Genomic DNA, 12,872 nt, shown 5'->3' with positions numbered 1-12,872 from the left:
TCGCCTCTCGTGTACAACGCTTCGAGAGAGACTCTGATGGCCGATATATCGCGCATCCCCCTTGCTATCATCCGCATAGCAATGCATGCCATCAATAGATAGCATGTCATTGATATGCAGTATGAAAAGCGTGGGGGAGAGCACCGAACCTTGTGGAACACCAGCGTTGATGGTCATGGTATCGGAGCAGCAGCCGTCGACAACAACTGTGATGATCCGTCCATCCAAAAAGCTAGCGATCCACTTGCAGAGTCCCTCAGGGATTCCGTAAGCTGGAAGCTTCGATAGAAGTGCCCTATGCCAGACCCTGTCGAAGGCTTTTGCGATGTCAAGGCTCACAGCGAGAGCCTCGCCCTTGCTTTCCAAGGCTTCAGCCCATTTATGTGTGAGGTATAGAAGAAGATCGCTAGCTGAGCGACCATGACGGAACCCGTACTGCCGATCACTGATCAGCTAGCGATCCTCAAGATACTTAAGAAGTTAGATGTTTATAATTCGCTCCATCACCTTGGAAAGCAAGGAAGTTATCGCGATAAGTCTGTAATTCGAGGGGTCCTACCGGTCACCCTTTTTGGGGATAGGGTGGACATGAGCAGTCTTCCATGAAGACGGAACCCTGTTGGTATTGTACGAGAGGCGATATAGACGCGTTAGCGCGGGTGTCAACTCAGGGACGCATGTTTTTAGAACCACTGCGGGGATGCAATCCGGCCCACTCGACTTATAGACATCAAGAAGGCGAAGCTCCTGCCTGACCGCACGCTGTGTGACGCGAATCTCAGGCAAGGAGCTCTCACACCGGCAGATCTGAACACCTCAGGGCATACCTATGCCGATTATGAATTCATTATTTCCCATATGATAAAAAGGAGTTACTTTAATGAACTTTCAACAATAAATTAAGTAGTAGTAATAACAATTAAGTTAATACGGTAATTATTATTGAAAAACTAATGATTATGCTGGGGAATTTTTCAAGACGGACGTTTAACACCACTTCCAAGTCCAATAACGAGGTTATTGCCCAGACAATTTCGGAACACACCGCCAGAATTTGGGAGCGACTACAAAACTATATGCATCGAGAGTCAATCTTTTCGGTCCCTGACCAAGGCAGAAGGTTTTGCTGTTCTCGGTGCTTGGTGCGGAGAAGTCCGATTGTATCGAATCTCTATAGCGTCAACAAATTTGATACCTCTGGGTTTACAGGAAGACTCCGGTTACCTCTATGTTTCAAACCGTATGTTTCCTCCTGAGTGAGAGTCCTCTGAAGACTTGTTCGAGATAATTCCTTTTAACCATTGCACCGCCCCTCACCGAAGCAGAGTTTACCTATACTATCTGAAATAGTTCTTTTCATCAAACCGCTAAGTACTACTTCTTCGAACGAGGTTTGAAGAGAGTCATCGGTAGTAGGCAGCGGTTGGCTACGATCATGTTATTGCTGATGTGGATGGAAGTACTTACTTTCAGATGGGCAATTTGTTTGTCTGCCTGCAGTGGCAATCAAACTCTCCCATTCACAAGGAAATAACATTTATTTTTCCTTTTTTGTCATTTAATGTTTTTCACATTTCTTTTTTCTCATAAAATGAACGGTCATAGGGACGTAGAAGCGTTTATAAATATGGAAATATATTTTTGTAAATATTACTGTTACGTTAATTCTAGTGACAACGATTATTTTATCTCGAACACGACATTAATTACGTTAATTGAGCATTTGTAATAAATATAATAACATTTTATTATCAATGGACCGTGTGTCGCTAAGCGTTTCAGGAATGAATGAAACTTATAAATGGACCATAATTATTATTACACATCGAACACATTCTATTCATAGCTTTAGTCACTGTTCCACTCGACTTTTCAAAATTAGAGGGTAACAAGTTGTCGAGTTGCTAGAAATTAATGATAAGTTTGAAGTTTCAGTCAAACAGTTTTACTGGATATACATTGATACGTACAATGAGTGCTGCTCGCGGAATTTCGGCTTCCTTGTTCGTAGATCTGGAAGGTTCCGTGGCTTGTGGGTGTGGTGACGCCGTCCGCCGCTTGCTGGAGGCCCGGCGTGATATCTACCATTTCATCCTCACCGCTATGAGCACCACGCCCATTCGCAGTGTTTGCGCCCTAGGAATTAACGCAAATAACTATTATCTCTTAGCCAATTGTTGTTATGTAGTGACGCATAGGTGTCGCAATTGAATTACTTTAATTCTTTATGTTGTTCTATACTATGCGTCGTAAGATAACATAGTATGCAATATTGAACGATGACATTCAATATTGCACCTTGTGTTACACAATTCGTATGCTCGATTGTGTAAAATATTTTTGCTCTGATTATTAGAAACGAAATTGGATAGCGGAACAGTTGAGTGACGTCGTGAATGTTCATTAATATCGAAAATAAATTAAGATTTAATACTCAGATACCTACAGTACGTGCTTTTAATAGGTTTTAAAAAGTTTTGAAACACGGCAACCGCATAGCGAAATAATGTGCGCTCTGTAAACTTTGAACAATTTTGTTTTGGTAGATTGGCTATGATCGTGGTGAACATTTTTTTTTAAAGAAATCTCACTCACCGTTTGCTGTATTAATCTATTATAAGATTTTTCATTTCATTTATATAATATTATACGATTTTCATTCAACGATCTTGTTCAATAAGGTTCAGACCAAAACGAGCGTCAGGTTTTGTATAATTTTATGTACAGAGTAAGATAAGCTAATTCTCGTCGTCTCTTTATCACTGTTTGCTCCACTTGATCCGTACGGGTTATTCAAGTTTCCACTAATATACTAACTATTTTATACATATTTAGATATTATTTTCCGAAAAATCTTAGAATTGCCGAAGAATAATCGCGTGAATACGCGAAATAAAACTCCCTGCTAGTAATTAAATCCAACGCATTATTATTTCAGTTATGACGATAGATTAACATGTCTCGCATACCCCGAAAAAGGATTGTTCATAATTTATCTTTACTGAAGAATAAAACCAACGGTAAATATGAGAAATAATTTACATTTACAGAATCAAATAGCTAAAGTCGACTGAGAGGAGCTTAGTGTTCGTCGAAATGTAAAGGACAACAATAACATATTATTTTCATTGAGTGATTCGTCGAAAAGTCGATTAAAGCCAAAGTTTACAGCTTTCTTCCTGATTGTATTGTATGAAAAAACGACATTTTTTCATGTAATCAACTACTGTTTTAACTTTTGACAAGGGTTGACCACCAAGAAATGCATGAGGTGATCCGAAGACCGAGCACACTGTTGTAATGTGTACCAGTGTGTCTGACGCCCAGAAAATCTTCATTAATCAACCTTCAACATAAAATAGTAATTTAATGTCTGCTTTTAGGTGAAAACACAGCTTGGACGTGGCCACTAGTCATCAATTTTGAACAGCGTGAACAAAAAAATGTACTTGAATATCGGATACACGCCCCTTTTTAGCTGTATATATTTAAATCGCATTGATGAATGAAATAGCAGTGCCCTGCTGGGCATTAGTAAATACCATAGCTCATGAGTTCACGTGTAACACGCGCAGACCGAACTAATCTATCTATTTACGATGGTAAAATAATTAATATCATTGGCTACCGAAATATTGTGGACTTGTAGAAACGGACCGCAATTTCAAAAATTTTTATAACATACATGAACTTATTTTTAACATATTTATTACAAAAAAAAAATGGATGTGGGTTTTTTTATAATAAATTTCGAATACCTTATTTTCACCCTCCAAATCTGTTCCCATAGCTTATATTGGTTAATGCAACAATACATTGCGCATTTCATAACATAAAGAATGCACTTACGTCATTTATTTTAAGATTATCATTTCGGTTGTAATCTACGAACACCACTCGTACTCACAAGCACCACATAACTCATGAATTATAATCTAGAAAGACCTATTTCAAATTCAATGTTTTCGATGAGCCTGTGTGCTAGTCACGACGCCGTCGCTTGATATGAAGGGAAAAATCAATAATGAGTACCGCGCAGAGTAGAGGGGGACAGTTGGATTGGTGCTGGATATGTATGTAGGTGTTGCACTATGCAAACTCCCAAAATTGTATATATCGACGACAGATAAAATCAAAGACTCTGTTACATTTACACAAGATGATTTTACTAAAAAAACAAACCTTTAATACTTAATTTATTGCTAAGACAAAAGTATTTGAATACAACTTAAGTATATTAACTAGTCAGGTCATAAGTATTGTCACACAGTAAAAACTTTTCTTTTAGAATGCTGGCCACAAAAAAGTTTATTGAATTCGAATTTCGAATTGTTCATGAAAATAAAAATGTATACTTTTAGAATTTTACTCATTTTTAAATATGGAGAGGACGCTTAAAGAAGACCGTGTTGCAGTTATTGCGTTGCATCGTTGCGGTTACGCGCCAATTCAAATTTTTAACGTACTGAAAAATTTGAATATAACCAAAAGATTCGTTTATCCTACCATCAAACGATACAATGAAGACTCTAGTGTAGATGACAGGTCAAGAAGTGGTCGCCCTCGGTCTGTTAGGACTCCAGCAGTGATAAAAGCTGTGAAGGCACGAATTCAAAGAAATCCCAAACGTAAGCAGAAACTGTTGGCCCTTCAGATGGGGTTAAGCAGAACCACGGTGAAAAGGGTGTTAAATGAAGACTTAGGGCTTCGGGCATATCGAAGAAAAACAGGACATCTTTGAATGCTCGTCTAATGGACCTGAGACTGAAGAGATGCCGCGCTTTGTTGAAGCGGTACGCGGGAAAAAAATATCGGGAAATTATTTTTTCGGATGAAAAAATTTTTACTGTAGAAGAGAGCTACAACAAACAAAATGATAAGGTGTACGCACACAGTAGTGAAGAAGCGAGCAACCGTATTCCGCGTGTCCAACGAGGTCATTTTCCATCCTCGCTCATGGTATGGTTGGGAGTTTCTTATTGGGGCTTAACAGAGGTACATTTTTGTGAGAAAGGTGTAAAAACGAATGCAGTTGTGTATCAAAATACAGTCCTGACGAACCTTGTGGAACCTGTTTCTCATACCATGTTCAATAACAGGCACTGGGTATTAAAACAAGATTCGGCGCCAGCTCATAGAGCGAAGAGCACACAAGACTGGCTGGCGGCGCGTGAAATCGACTTCATCCGGCACGAAGACTGGCCCTCCTCCAGTCCAGATTTGAATCCGTTAGATTACAAGATATGGCAACACTTGGAGGAAAAGGCGTGCTCAAAGCCTCATCCCAATTTGGAGTCACTAAAGACATCCTTGATTAAGGCAGCCGCCGATATTGACATAGACCTCGTTCGTGCTGCGATAGACGACTGGCCGCGCAGATTGAAGGCCTGTATTCAAAATCACGGAGGTCATTTTGAATAAACTTTAGTGTCATAAGAATCTATGTTTTGTTAAGTTCATTTTGGTATATGAATGGTTACATAATGAATAAACTTGTTTCAATTATTTTACATTAAACATGTGACAGAATTTATGACCTGACTAGGTATTATAACAACATATTATGTATACTGTATTTTACTGTTGGAATGACGTCTTGTGAGTCCGCACGGGTAGGCAACCACTAAACTGCCTATTTCTGTCGTGAAGCATTAATGCGTTTCGGTTTGAAGGGTGGGGCAGCCGTTGTAACTATACTGAGACCTTACAACTCATATCTCAAGGTAAGTGGCGGAATTTACGTTGTAGATATCTATGGGCTCCGGTAAACACTTAACAACAGGTGGGCCGTGAGTTCGTCCACCCATCTAAGCAATAATTTTTTTTAAATGTCTTCTGCGTTAATAATGAAAATTCAATTTTATTTCACGTCTCACTTTTTTCAGTAACAATGAGCATTAGTTTAACCTACTGTTTTTGAGGATCTCTAATGGCGAGTGTGCGTAGAAAAGCGAATATATTTTTTATGTCCAGAATACAAGGTTGTATTAAAACGGCTCTTTGAAACTATTTTTGTGCACAAATGTGCAGACCAACCGACAGTAAAGGTAGCCTAATGACACTAAAATTTCAAGGAGCCCAATTCGAGAGATATAGGTATTTGAAAATCGATTCGTTTTATTATCCATTTTAATAATTTATTAAAAATACTTTTCACAGTCATTTGTATTATTATGCACGATAATACGAAACAACCACGATAACTATATAATATTATGTTTTTATAAACATACTAGCGATAATAGCTCGGTTTAATTGATGAAAACGACAAGACCGTATCAACAGAAGTAGAAATTAGTATGGGAAGGACTCGATCCGTATTTCGAAATGAAATCCTAACGGTTTTATTAATCGATTTCCTGTCGCGAAACGATCAGTCAGTGCTGCTTTAAATCAGATTATTACAGAGGTTATTACGAGGTGCAGTCCACTTGTACCCTTTTTTTTTCGGGTAGGAGGCCGAACCTCCTGTGAGGCTTCCGCGCCTAGGGGCCGCGCGGTGTATGTGGGACTTGACGGTCTGCAGGTATTGAGAGCAGACCACGAGTCCAAGGATGTTTAAGGGCCCTACCCACCAAACGACTCTCCGTGCACTCTCTCCCCCGACGTCTCTACGTCGGCCGTCTCGGTACTGCAGCCCGACGGGCCGCCCTAGGCGGTGACGCTGGTGTTACGGAATACCCCGCTGGACCAGACCCAGCCTGCCAGGTCGGAACGCGATACACCGCCAACCGGTTGCTCCCACACAACAGTTCCGTGGAACTGCTGCCTTGCAGCGCGCTAGAGCGCAGGTAACACGCCGCGCGGTCTCTACCCCTCAGGTCGCCCCGTAACCTTCACCGGGGGGGAGGTCGCCTCCTACAGAGGCCGGAGTCGGGCAAAAGTCCTTCTCCGGCCCCCGGCTCGGCGGCGACGGATAGGTGAGGGGAGGGATGAGCTTTCCCTCTCTCGTTCCGCCGCCTCCTTCTGCGAGATGCTGGACTCGCAGAAGTCGAGATCGCCTTCCAGTACTCGTCGCTGCCGAGCATCGTAGCCACGACGGTCGGCAGCGACAAGTATGGTCCTATTTGCGAGACGAGGACACGGCGCTGCCCCAACCATGCGAGGCAATATGCGAGCGTGTGCTCGACCGTGTCCTCGTCGCAGTCACAATTGTGACACTCCATCGGGTCGTCTTGTACCCTATCTAGCTAGAATTTTAAGTTGTATAAGAGTTGACTAATTTAGTTGGAAGGGAGTTGGAATTGTTAAGGCTGTTTATAAACACACATATCAAAAACATGCTATGTTAGTTAAAGTATGGGAACAAGCTAATCGTTCAGATGGTAGTGTTTAAATGTTTCCATTTATCACAATAAGTTGTATTTAATTTCTTTTTTATTTGGTATATATGTTGTGAACTTGTTTGTTTTGTTTTGGATCAAGAGAAAATCATCAAACTTCCGTCTAAGCGCTTAGGGGCGTGTCATAGTTGAACCCTGTAAAATGTCTCCTTACCATCCTGGCTACACTGGACGTTTTTTTGTTTTTTAAAAGTCGGATTTTAAAATACTAATTAAAAAGCGACAAGGTAAACTTAAAACAAAGTCGTAGGGTTTTCTTTTGTTTCATTCCTAATTTATTTTATTTCACAATTTTTGTTATTGTATTATAGATAAAAGAAATTACAGAACAATGAATGTTTTATGTCACTCCTACCATTGAAACAAATATTTTTGTATAACGTTAATCATAATTATTTGAAAGAATTTACTACACGGGGTGTTACTAATACCCTAAAAAAGGAGATTCTTGACTGTGGATCATACAATGGTAACTCATTACTCAGTGGGGCTGGAAAGATACTGGATTATATTATTAGCCATCGGCTGGGAGAGATGTCAGAACGTATGTTACCTGAAAGTTAGTGTGGGTTTCGTTCTGACAGAGGAGCGGTCGATGCTATTTTGTCGTTAAACAATTATAAGAAAAGCCTTTCATTCAGAGCAAAATAATCAGTACAGAAGCTCTCCATCGTAGACACTCGCTGATGACGTTTGCTTGTTGGTCAACGATGGCAGCAGCCTACAACTCCATTTAAAACTGCCTCAACGAGTCGTGTCATCGGTTTAGCTGGGTCATTAGGTGTGTAGAAGACTCGGGTGCTTAAACTACCTGCACGCGGCACTATACCAGACTTTAAACAGATTTTTTTGAACGATAAAGATCTCGAGGAAATAGCATCTTTTCGGAATCTTGGGAGTTTTGGTCGCAAACAAAAATTCCCTCACGATTATCAAAGGGTGCGGCATCATTTGGTATACTATGTAGAAATTTTGGGACTAGCATGACGATCGTCTGTACCCAAAAACCGCTTAGTTCAAGGTCCATATTGCTGTATGCCACGAGACTTGGGTGTGTCTACAGAGTGACATCAAGAGCCTGGACAGCAACCACATGAAGTGTTTATAACTAGGAATAAATCTCACACGCTCATACGGCCCCAAATTAAGATTCTGTGTTATGGGTATCACAAACTGACATACATACTTATAAACGTATAAATATATACATATATAGATAATAAACACTCAGATAAAGACTAAACAAACCGGTTCATCACACGAATGTTTGCCCGAAGTGGGAATCGAACCCACGACCCACGGCGCAATAGTCAGGGGAGCTAACTAACTACTTTACCACCGAGTGAGTCTAGTTTAAGATCAATACTTTGTATAAAATGACAAGACCGAGCTCAAACTCTGAGATATTAAGGTGCCACTACCACTGCCTATAAAAGATCTATTAAGATGGTGTGGACATCTTGTTGATAACTCCAGTTTACCTAAAGCTGTCTTTTAGGAACAGCTGAAGGAGGAAATGTGCGCACCTAAAGGCCATTACTTACTTACAGGGATATTTTAAAACGCCATATTATTGCGTGTAATATCCCCTGTGACGGTTGGAATGAGCTCGCACGACAAAGACAAGAATGCTCTGCTCTCTAAAGACAGCTCTGTTCAATAGGCTGTCTCAAATTTTAAGAAAAGCGCTTCCAAAATTTCGATTCTAAACGCCTCGTAAAGAAGACCCATCCAAAACCTATACGGTGAAGGACTTTTATATTGTACGCTCTGCAACAGAGCCTTCAAGATAAAGTTTGGCTTCTTTAGCTATATTAGAAGCATTTAATCGATAATAGCCAGGTTCGCCGTTGACGAACATATCACATGACGTTAACATGGGGGCATAGAAAATATTCTTATTGATGTCCGACATTTATTTTTCTTAAATAATAAATAAATACAGAACTATAATTAATTAAATCTCCAGACTAAAAATATATTAAACTCTAAATCTTCCTGGCAACAACTGCAAAAACACTCATATAAAAGTCCGCAACTAAGTTCTTGCTATTTTTTTTATATGCATTTCCTTGTGAATAAAGGTTTACAAATCTTATATCTTTAAACGAGCAATTGTTGTATATTTATATATATATAAAATCTGAATCTCGGAAACGGCTCCAACGATTTTCATAAAATTTAGGGATTTCTGGGGCGATAAATCGATTTAGCTACGATTTATTTTCAGAAAATGTGGTTTTATTCGTGTTTTCAATAATCAACTTTATCGATAATTAGCTTTATGACTCTTCCCGACATCTATTGGCGAATAATAACACTATTTTTACTGCTTTAAAGACACAACAAGATGGCGTTATAAAAATAAAAAAAAGCCGAGCAAAGCTCGGTCATCATCTAATAAATAATCCAAAGTGTTGCCCATTAATAGCCACAACTCTTCCCATCTTTCTGGCAGAGTTTGAATAAATTGACTTTAGAAGTCTCGTATTTTGAGGCTATCCACGAATTAAGCCATCCTTTGATCTTTTTATATGAGCAGGACTATAGATCAGCCAGACCTTGGCTTTCGTTCACGCGGATGATCGTGAACATCGACAACCCCGATTTTGTAGTGACAGAACAAATCACGGCGCTTTGCTCCGCTTAGAGCAGCATTGTCGTAAGTAAACTTTTCGGATATCGAGATGCGCTTCAGATGCGCTTTCGATTGCTTTCTTCAGATGAAAGGAGAAAAGTAGCACTTCTCACAAATGACACTTAGTTGGCACAAATTCAGGCTTTTTCACGCAACAAAGTATGCCACCCTTCAACAAAATGATAATTGTGTCAAAGAGCTTTGTTTATCATATGTCTAAGCTTCGTTCATAATATTTAGGATCTTTCAAAATCAACCTGAACTTATGGCTGCAGCTATGTATTGACAAACAGTGACAGCATAGTGCATAACACCTAACTTTATAGTCACCCATTCCTAACAGGACCTTTATATTGTTTGATCAGCTAGAAAAAGCATTCAAATACCAGTAATATAGATAAGAACATCAACAGATATAAGAATAAAACATAAAAAAGGTGATATTAACCCTTTGACTGTCATGTAGGTCACCATTGCCCTACAGAGCGCACTGAAGTCATTATTTCGATTTCTGTTATTTTCTTTGTCATATCATTCTTGTGAGAGTGGTCATGATTGTCATTCAGTATTATTGCTGTGGGCAGATGTTATGCGCCTCATGAGTAATCGCCACTTCTCCCAGTTTGTGGTGAGCCTGGTATACTAATGTAAACAAACGCCAACTTCTGACATGACTTGGTCAGTCCATTGCATGGGCAACCTTCCACTCGGTCTGGTGCCTTCTACTTTGCCTTTCTGTTATTGAAGCACTGGAATATCTAGAATATTCTAGGAAAGACGAATCCAAGAGAAAAACATACATTAAGAACGAAAGAAGGCAGAGTTACACAATCCAGGTGCTTAGTAATAGAAATCAACATTATTACTTCAATTAACTCTTTCTATTATAATTCTATTCTAATCTAATTCAGTAAAAATACCAGTAAACCACTTGGTATTCAGTTAATTGCATTTTCTATCAGGTGTAACATTTATATTTTTATTCCAAATACAAAGCAGATGGAAGAATGGGATAACTTAAATTTCAATAGTATAATCCTTACCTTTTTGTAAACTGATTGATAAGTCATTCCTGTTTTTGTTACTGACGACTTCAAAGGAAATCTCTCCATGCTTGTGTAACTGCAAATATATTTTTTCAAATCAACCTTTCGTTCTGTCCTTTATTGGGCACACACTAAGCTTTAACTACTGCCATAAAAGATACATAAATTTACTGAAACTAATGTTCTTCTTGTTATATTTTATTTATGGTCCTAGGTAGACTAAAAATCTTTACTAAATTATCAACAATTGTCAAGTTTTACCAGAAGCAGATAGTCACAAATAATTATCTATATTTATAAATTATTTTAATGATTTGATTTTTATGACTTGTTACCATGATAAGTAAAGATAGAGAGACATTGCCCCAGCAGCAATAAAATAGAAACCTGTATAGCAATATGGTAATAATAATTTAATTTTGTCTATTACCTACCTCTTTGCTCCTTTATTAAATTTTGGTTTACATTAAACATTTTTTATTATTTACCTACTTGATTTTTATGATTAAAATTATGTATACTATTATGTTTTACTAATTCGTACAAATATCACTGGTGGTAGGACCTCTTATGAGTCCGCACGGGCAGATACCACCACCCCGCCTATTTCTGCCGTGAAGCAGTAATGCGTTTTGGCTTGAAGGATGAGGCAGCCATTGTAACTATACTGAGACCTTAGAACTTATATCTCAAGGTCGGTGGCGCATTTACGTTGCAGATGTCTATGGGCTCCAGTAACCACTTAACACCAGGTGGGCTGTGAGCTCGTCCACCCATCTAAGCAATAAAAAATAAAAAAAATGTGTGAATTATTTTTTAATTTTTAAAATATAGTTACAAAGTTAATAATATACTTTAGTAGTAATATACATATTAAGTAGTTTAGTAGTCTGAATTTTTAATTAGAAAGATATGTTTTTTACTATTAAATATTTTCAATGTTTCAATTTATAAATGATAACTTCGGAATTTGTTGATAAAAATAAAAGTTGTATATTGTTACTGTTCCAGTTCAAATTAAAAACGAAAGAGTCAGATTATTTTTTATTAATAATAACTTGTTTATATTTGATGTTACAAAATCTAAGTACCCATTACCATATTATGATAATTGAACGACTCTACTCTTGAAATACTGGTTGAATTTAATTAAAATACCGGAAAGTTATGTCTCTTGACTTATCCGGAGTAATAACATGGAAAATCAGACGCCCACTTTATTTCCACTGGGCATATATGTGGCAGATGTAGAATGGATATCTAATCTAGTTCGTGAATAAATTGCAAAGGACTTACGATTTATTTACAAAAACAGCACGGTATTTTATTAAAATCAAATATTCTAAATGTTAATAAGATATTTTATGAACTAACCTTAGATATATTTAAAACATTTTTTTATTACTTTAAATTAGTATTAAAAGCCACGGTCATAGTTTTAAAAATTTTAAAAATACAAAGCCAAACACTTAGCACACTAACAGAACAAGTGTAAAACTAGAAGTAGAAATTAAATTGAATTGACGTATATTAAATTGACGTTTGATAAAATTTGTCTTTTTTTCAGTATGGCAATCGATTTCTTATATTTCCATAGCTGCCAACGTCGTATTTTGAAAAATGATTAGGAAGTCTTAGTAAAGTTATAAAAAATATATTTTATAAAGTTATAAAGTTTAAACTGTAAGAAATCCGGTGAAGCTAGCATAATCTTGACTAAAATGGGTTCTGAATCTAATTAAATAATACGTAAGCTCATGACTTATCATTGCAGACTTTTTAACTTTTGGCAAATCTGCCATAATGGCCATTTATCTTTTTATTTATATAACTGCTACTAACACG

At 37.9% G+C, this 12,872-nt stretch overlaps 1 protein-coding gene across 3 annotated transcripts in view; it reads right to left on the bottom strand.

The window, feature by feature from the left end:
- The window catches only part of ClC-c (chloride channel protein 3), a 34,060-nt gene extending 21,516 nt beyond the window's left edge, over nucleotides 1-12,544 (bottom strand). For 2 of the 3 annotated variants that reach the window (XM_028171110.2, XM_028171111.2), the window contains exons 1-3: nucleotides 12,402-12,544; nucleotides 11,025-11,103; nucleotides 1,971-2,136 (exon numbers count right to left, since the gene is read on the bottom strand). In XM_028171110.2, coding sequence (XP_028026911.2) covers nucleotides 1,971-2,136; nucleotides 11,025-11,093 — 235 coding nt within the window. In that variant the 5' untranslated portion in view covers nucleotides 11,094-11,103; nucleotides 12,402-12,544. Of the gene's footprint in view, nucleotides 1-1,970; nucleotides 2,137-3,849; nucleotides 3,991-11,024; nucleotides 11,104-12,401 lie in introns of those variants that run through there. The other variant, XM_028171112.2, reaches the window with a different exon arrangement.
- Between the last annotated feature and the right edge of the window lie 328 nt (nucleotides 12,545-12,872).

The sequence above is a fragment of the Bombyx mandarina genome, chromosome 01 (genome assembly GCF_030267445.1).
Source record: "Bombyx mandarina strain Sakado chromosome 01, ASM3026744v2".
In the NCBI taxonomy this organism is placed as follows: domain Eukaryota; kingdom Metazoa; phylum Arthropoda; class Insecta; order Lepidoptera; family Bombycidae; genus Bombyx; species Bombyx mandarina.
Note: the sequence above shows the minus strand (reverse complement) of the source record. Positions and strands in the feature narration are given on the sequence as shown.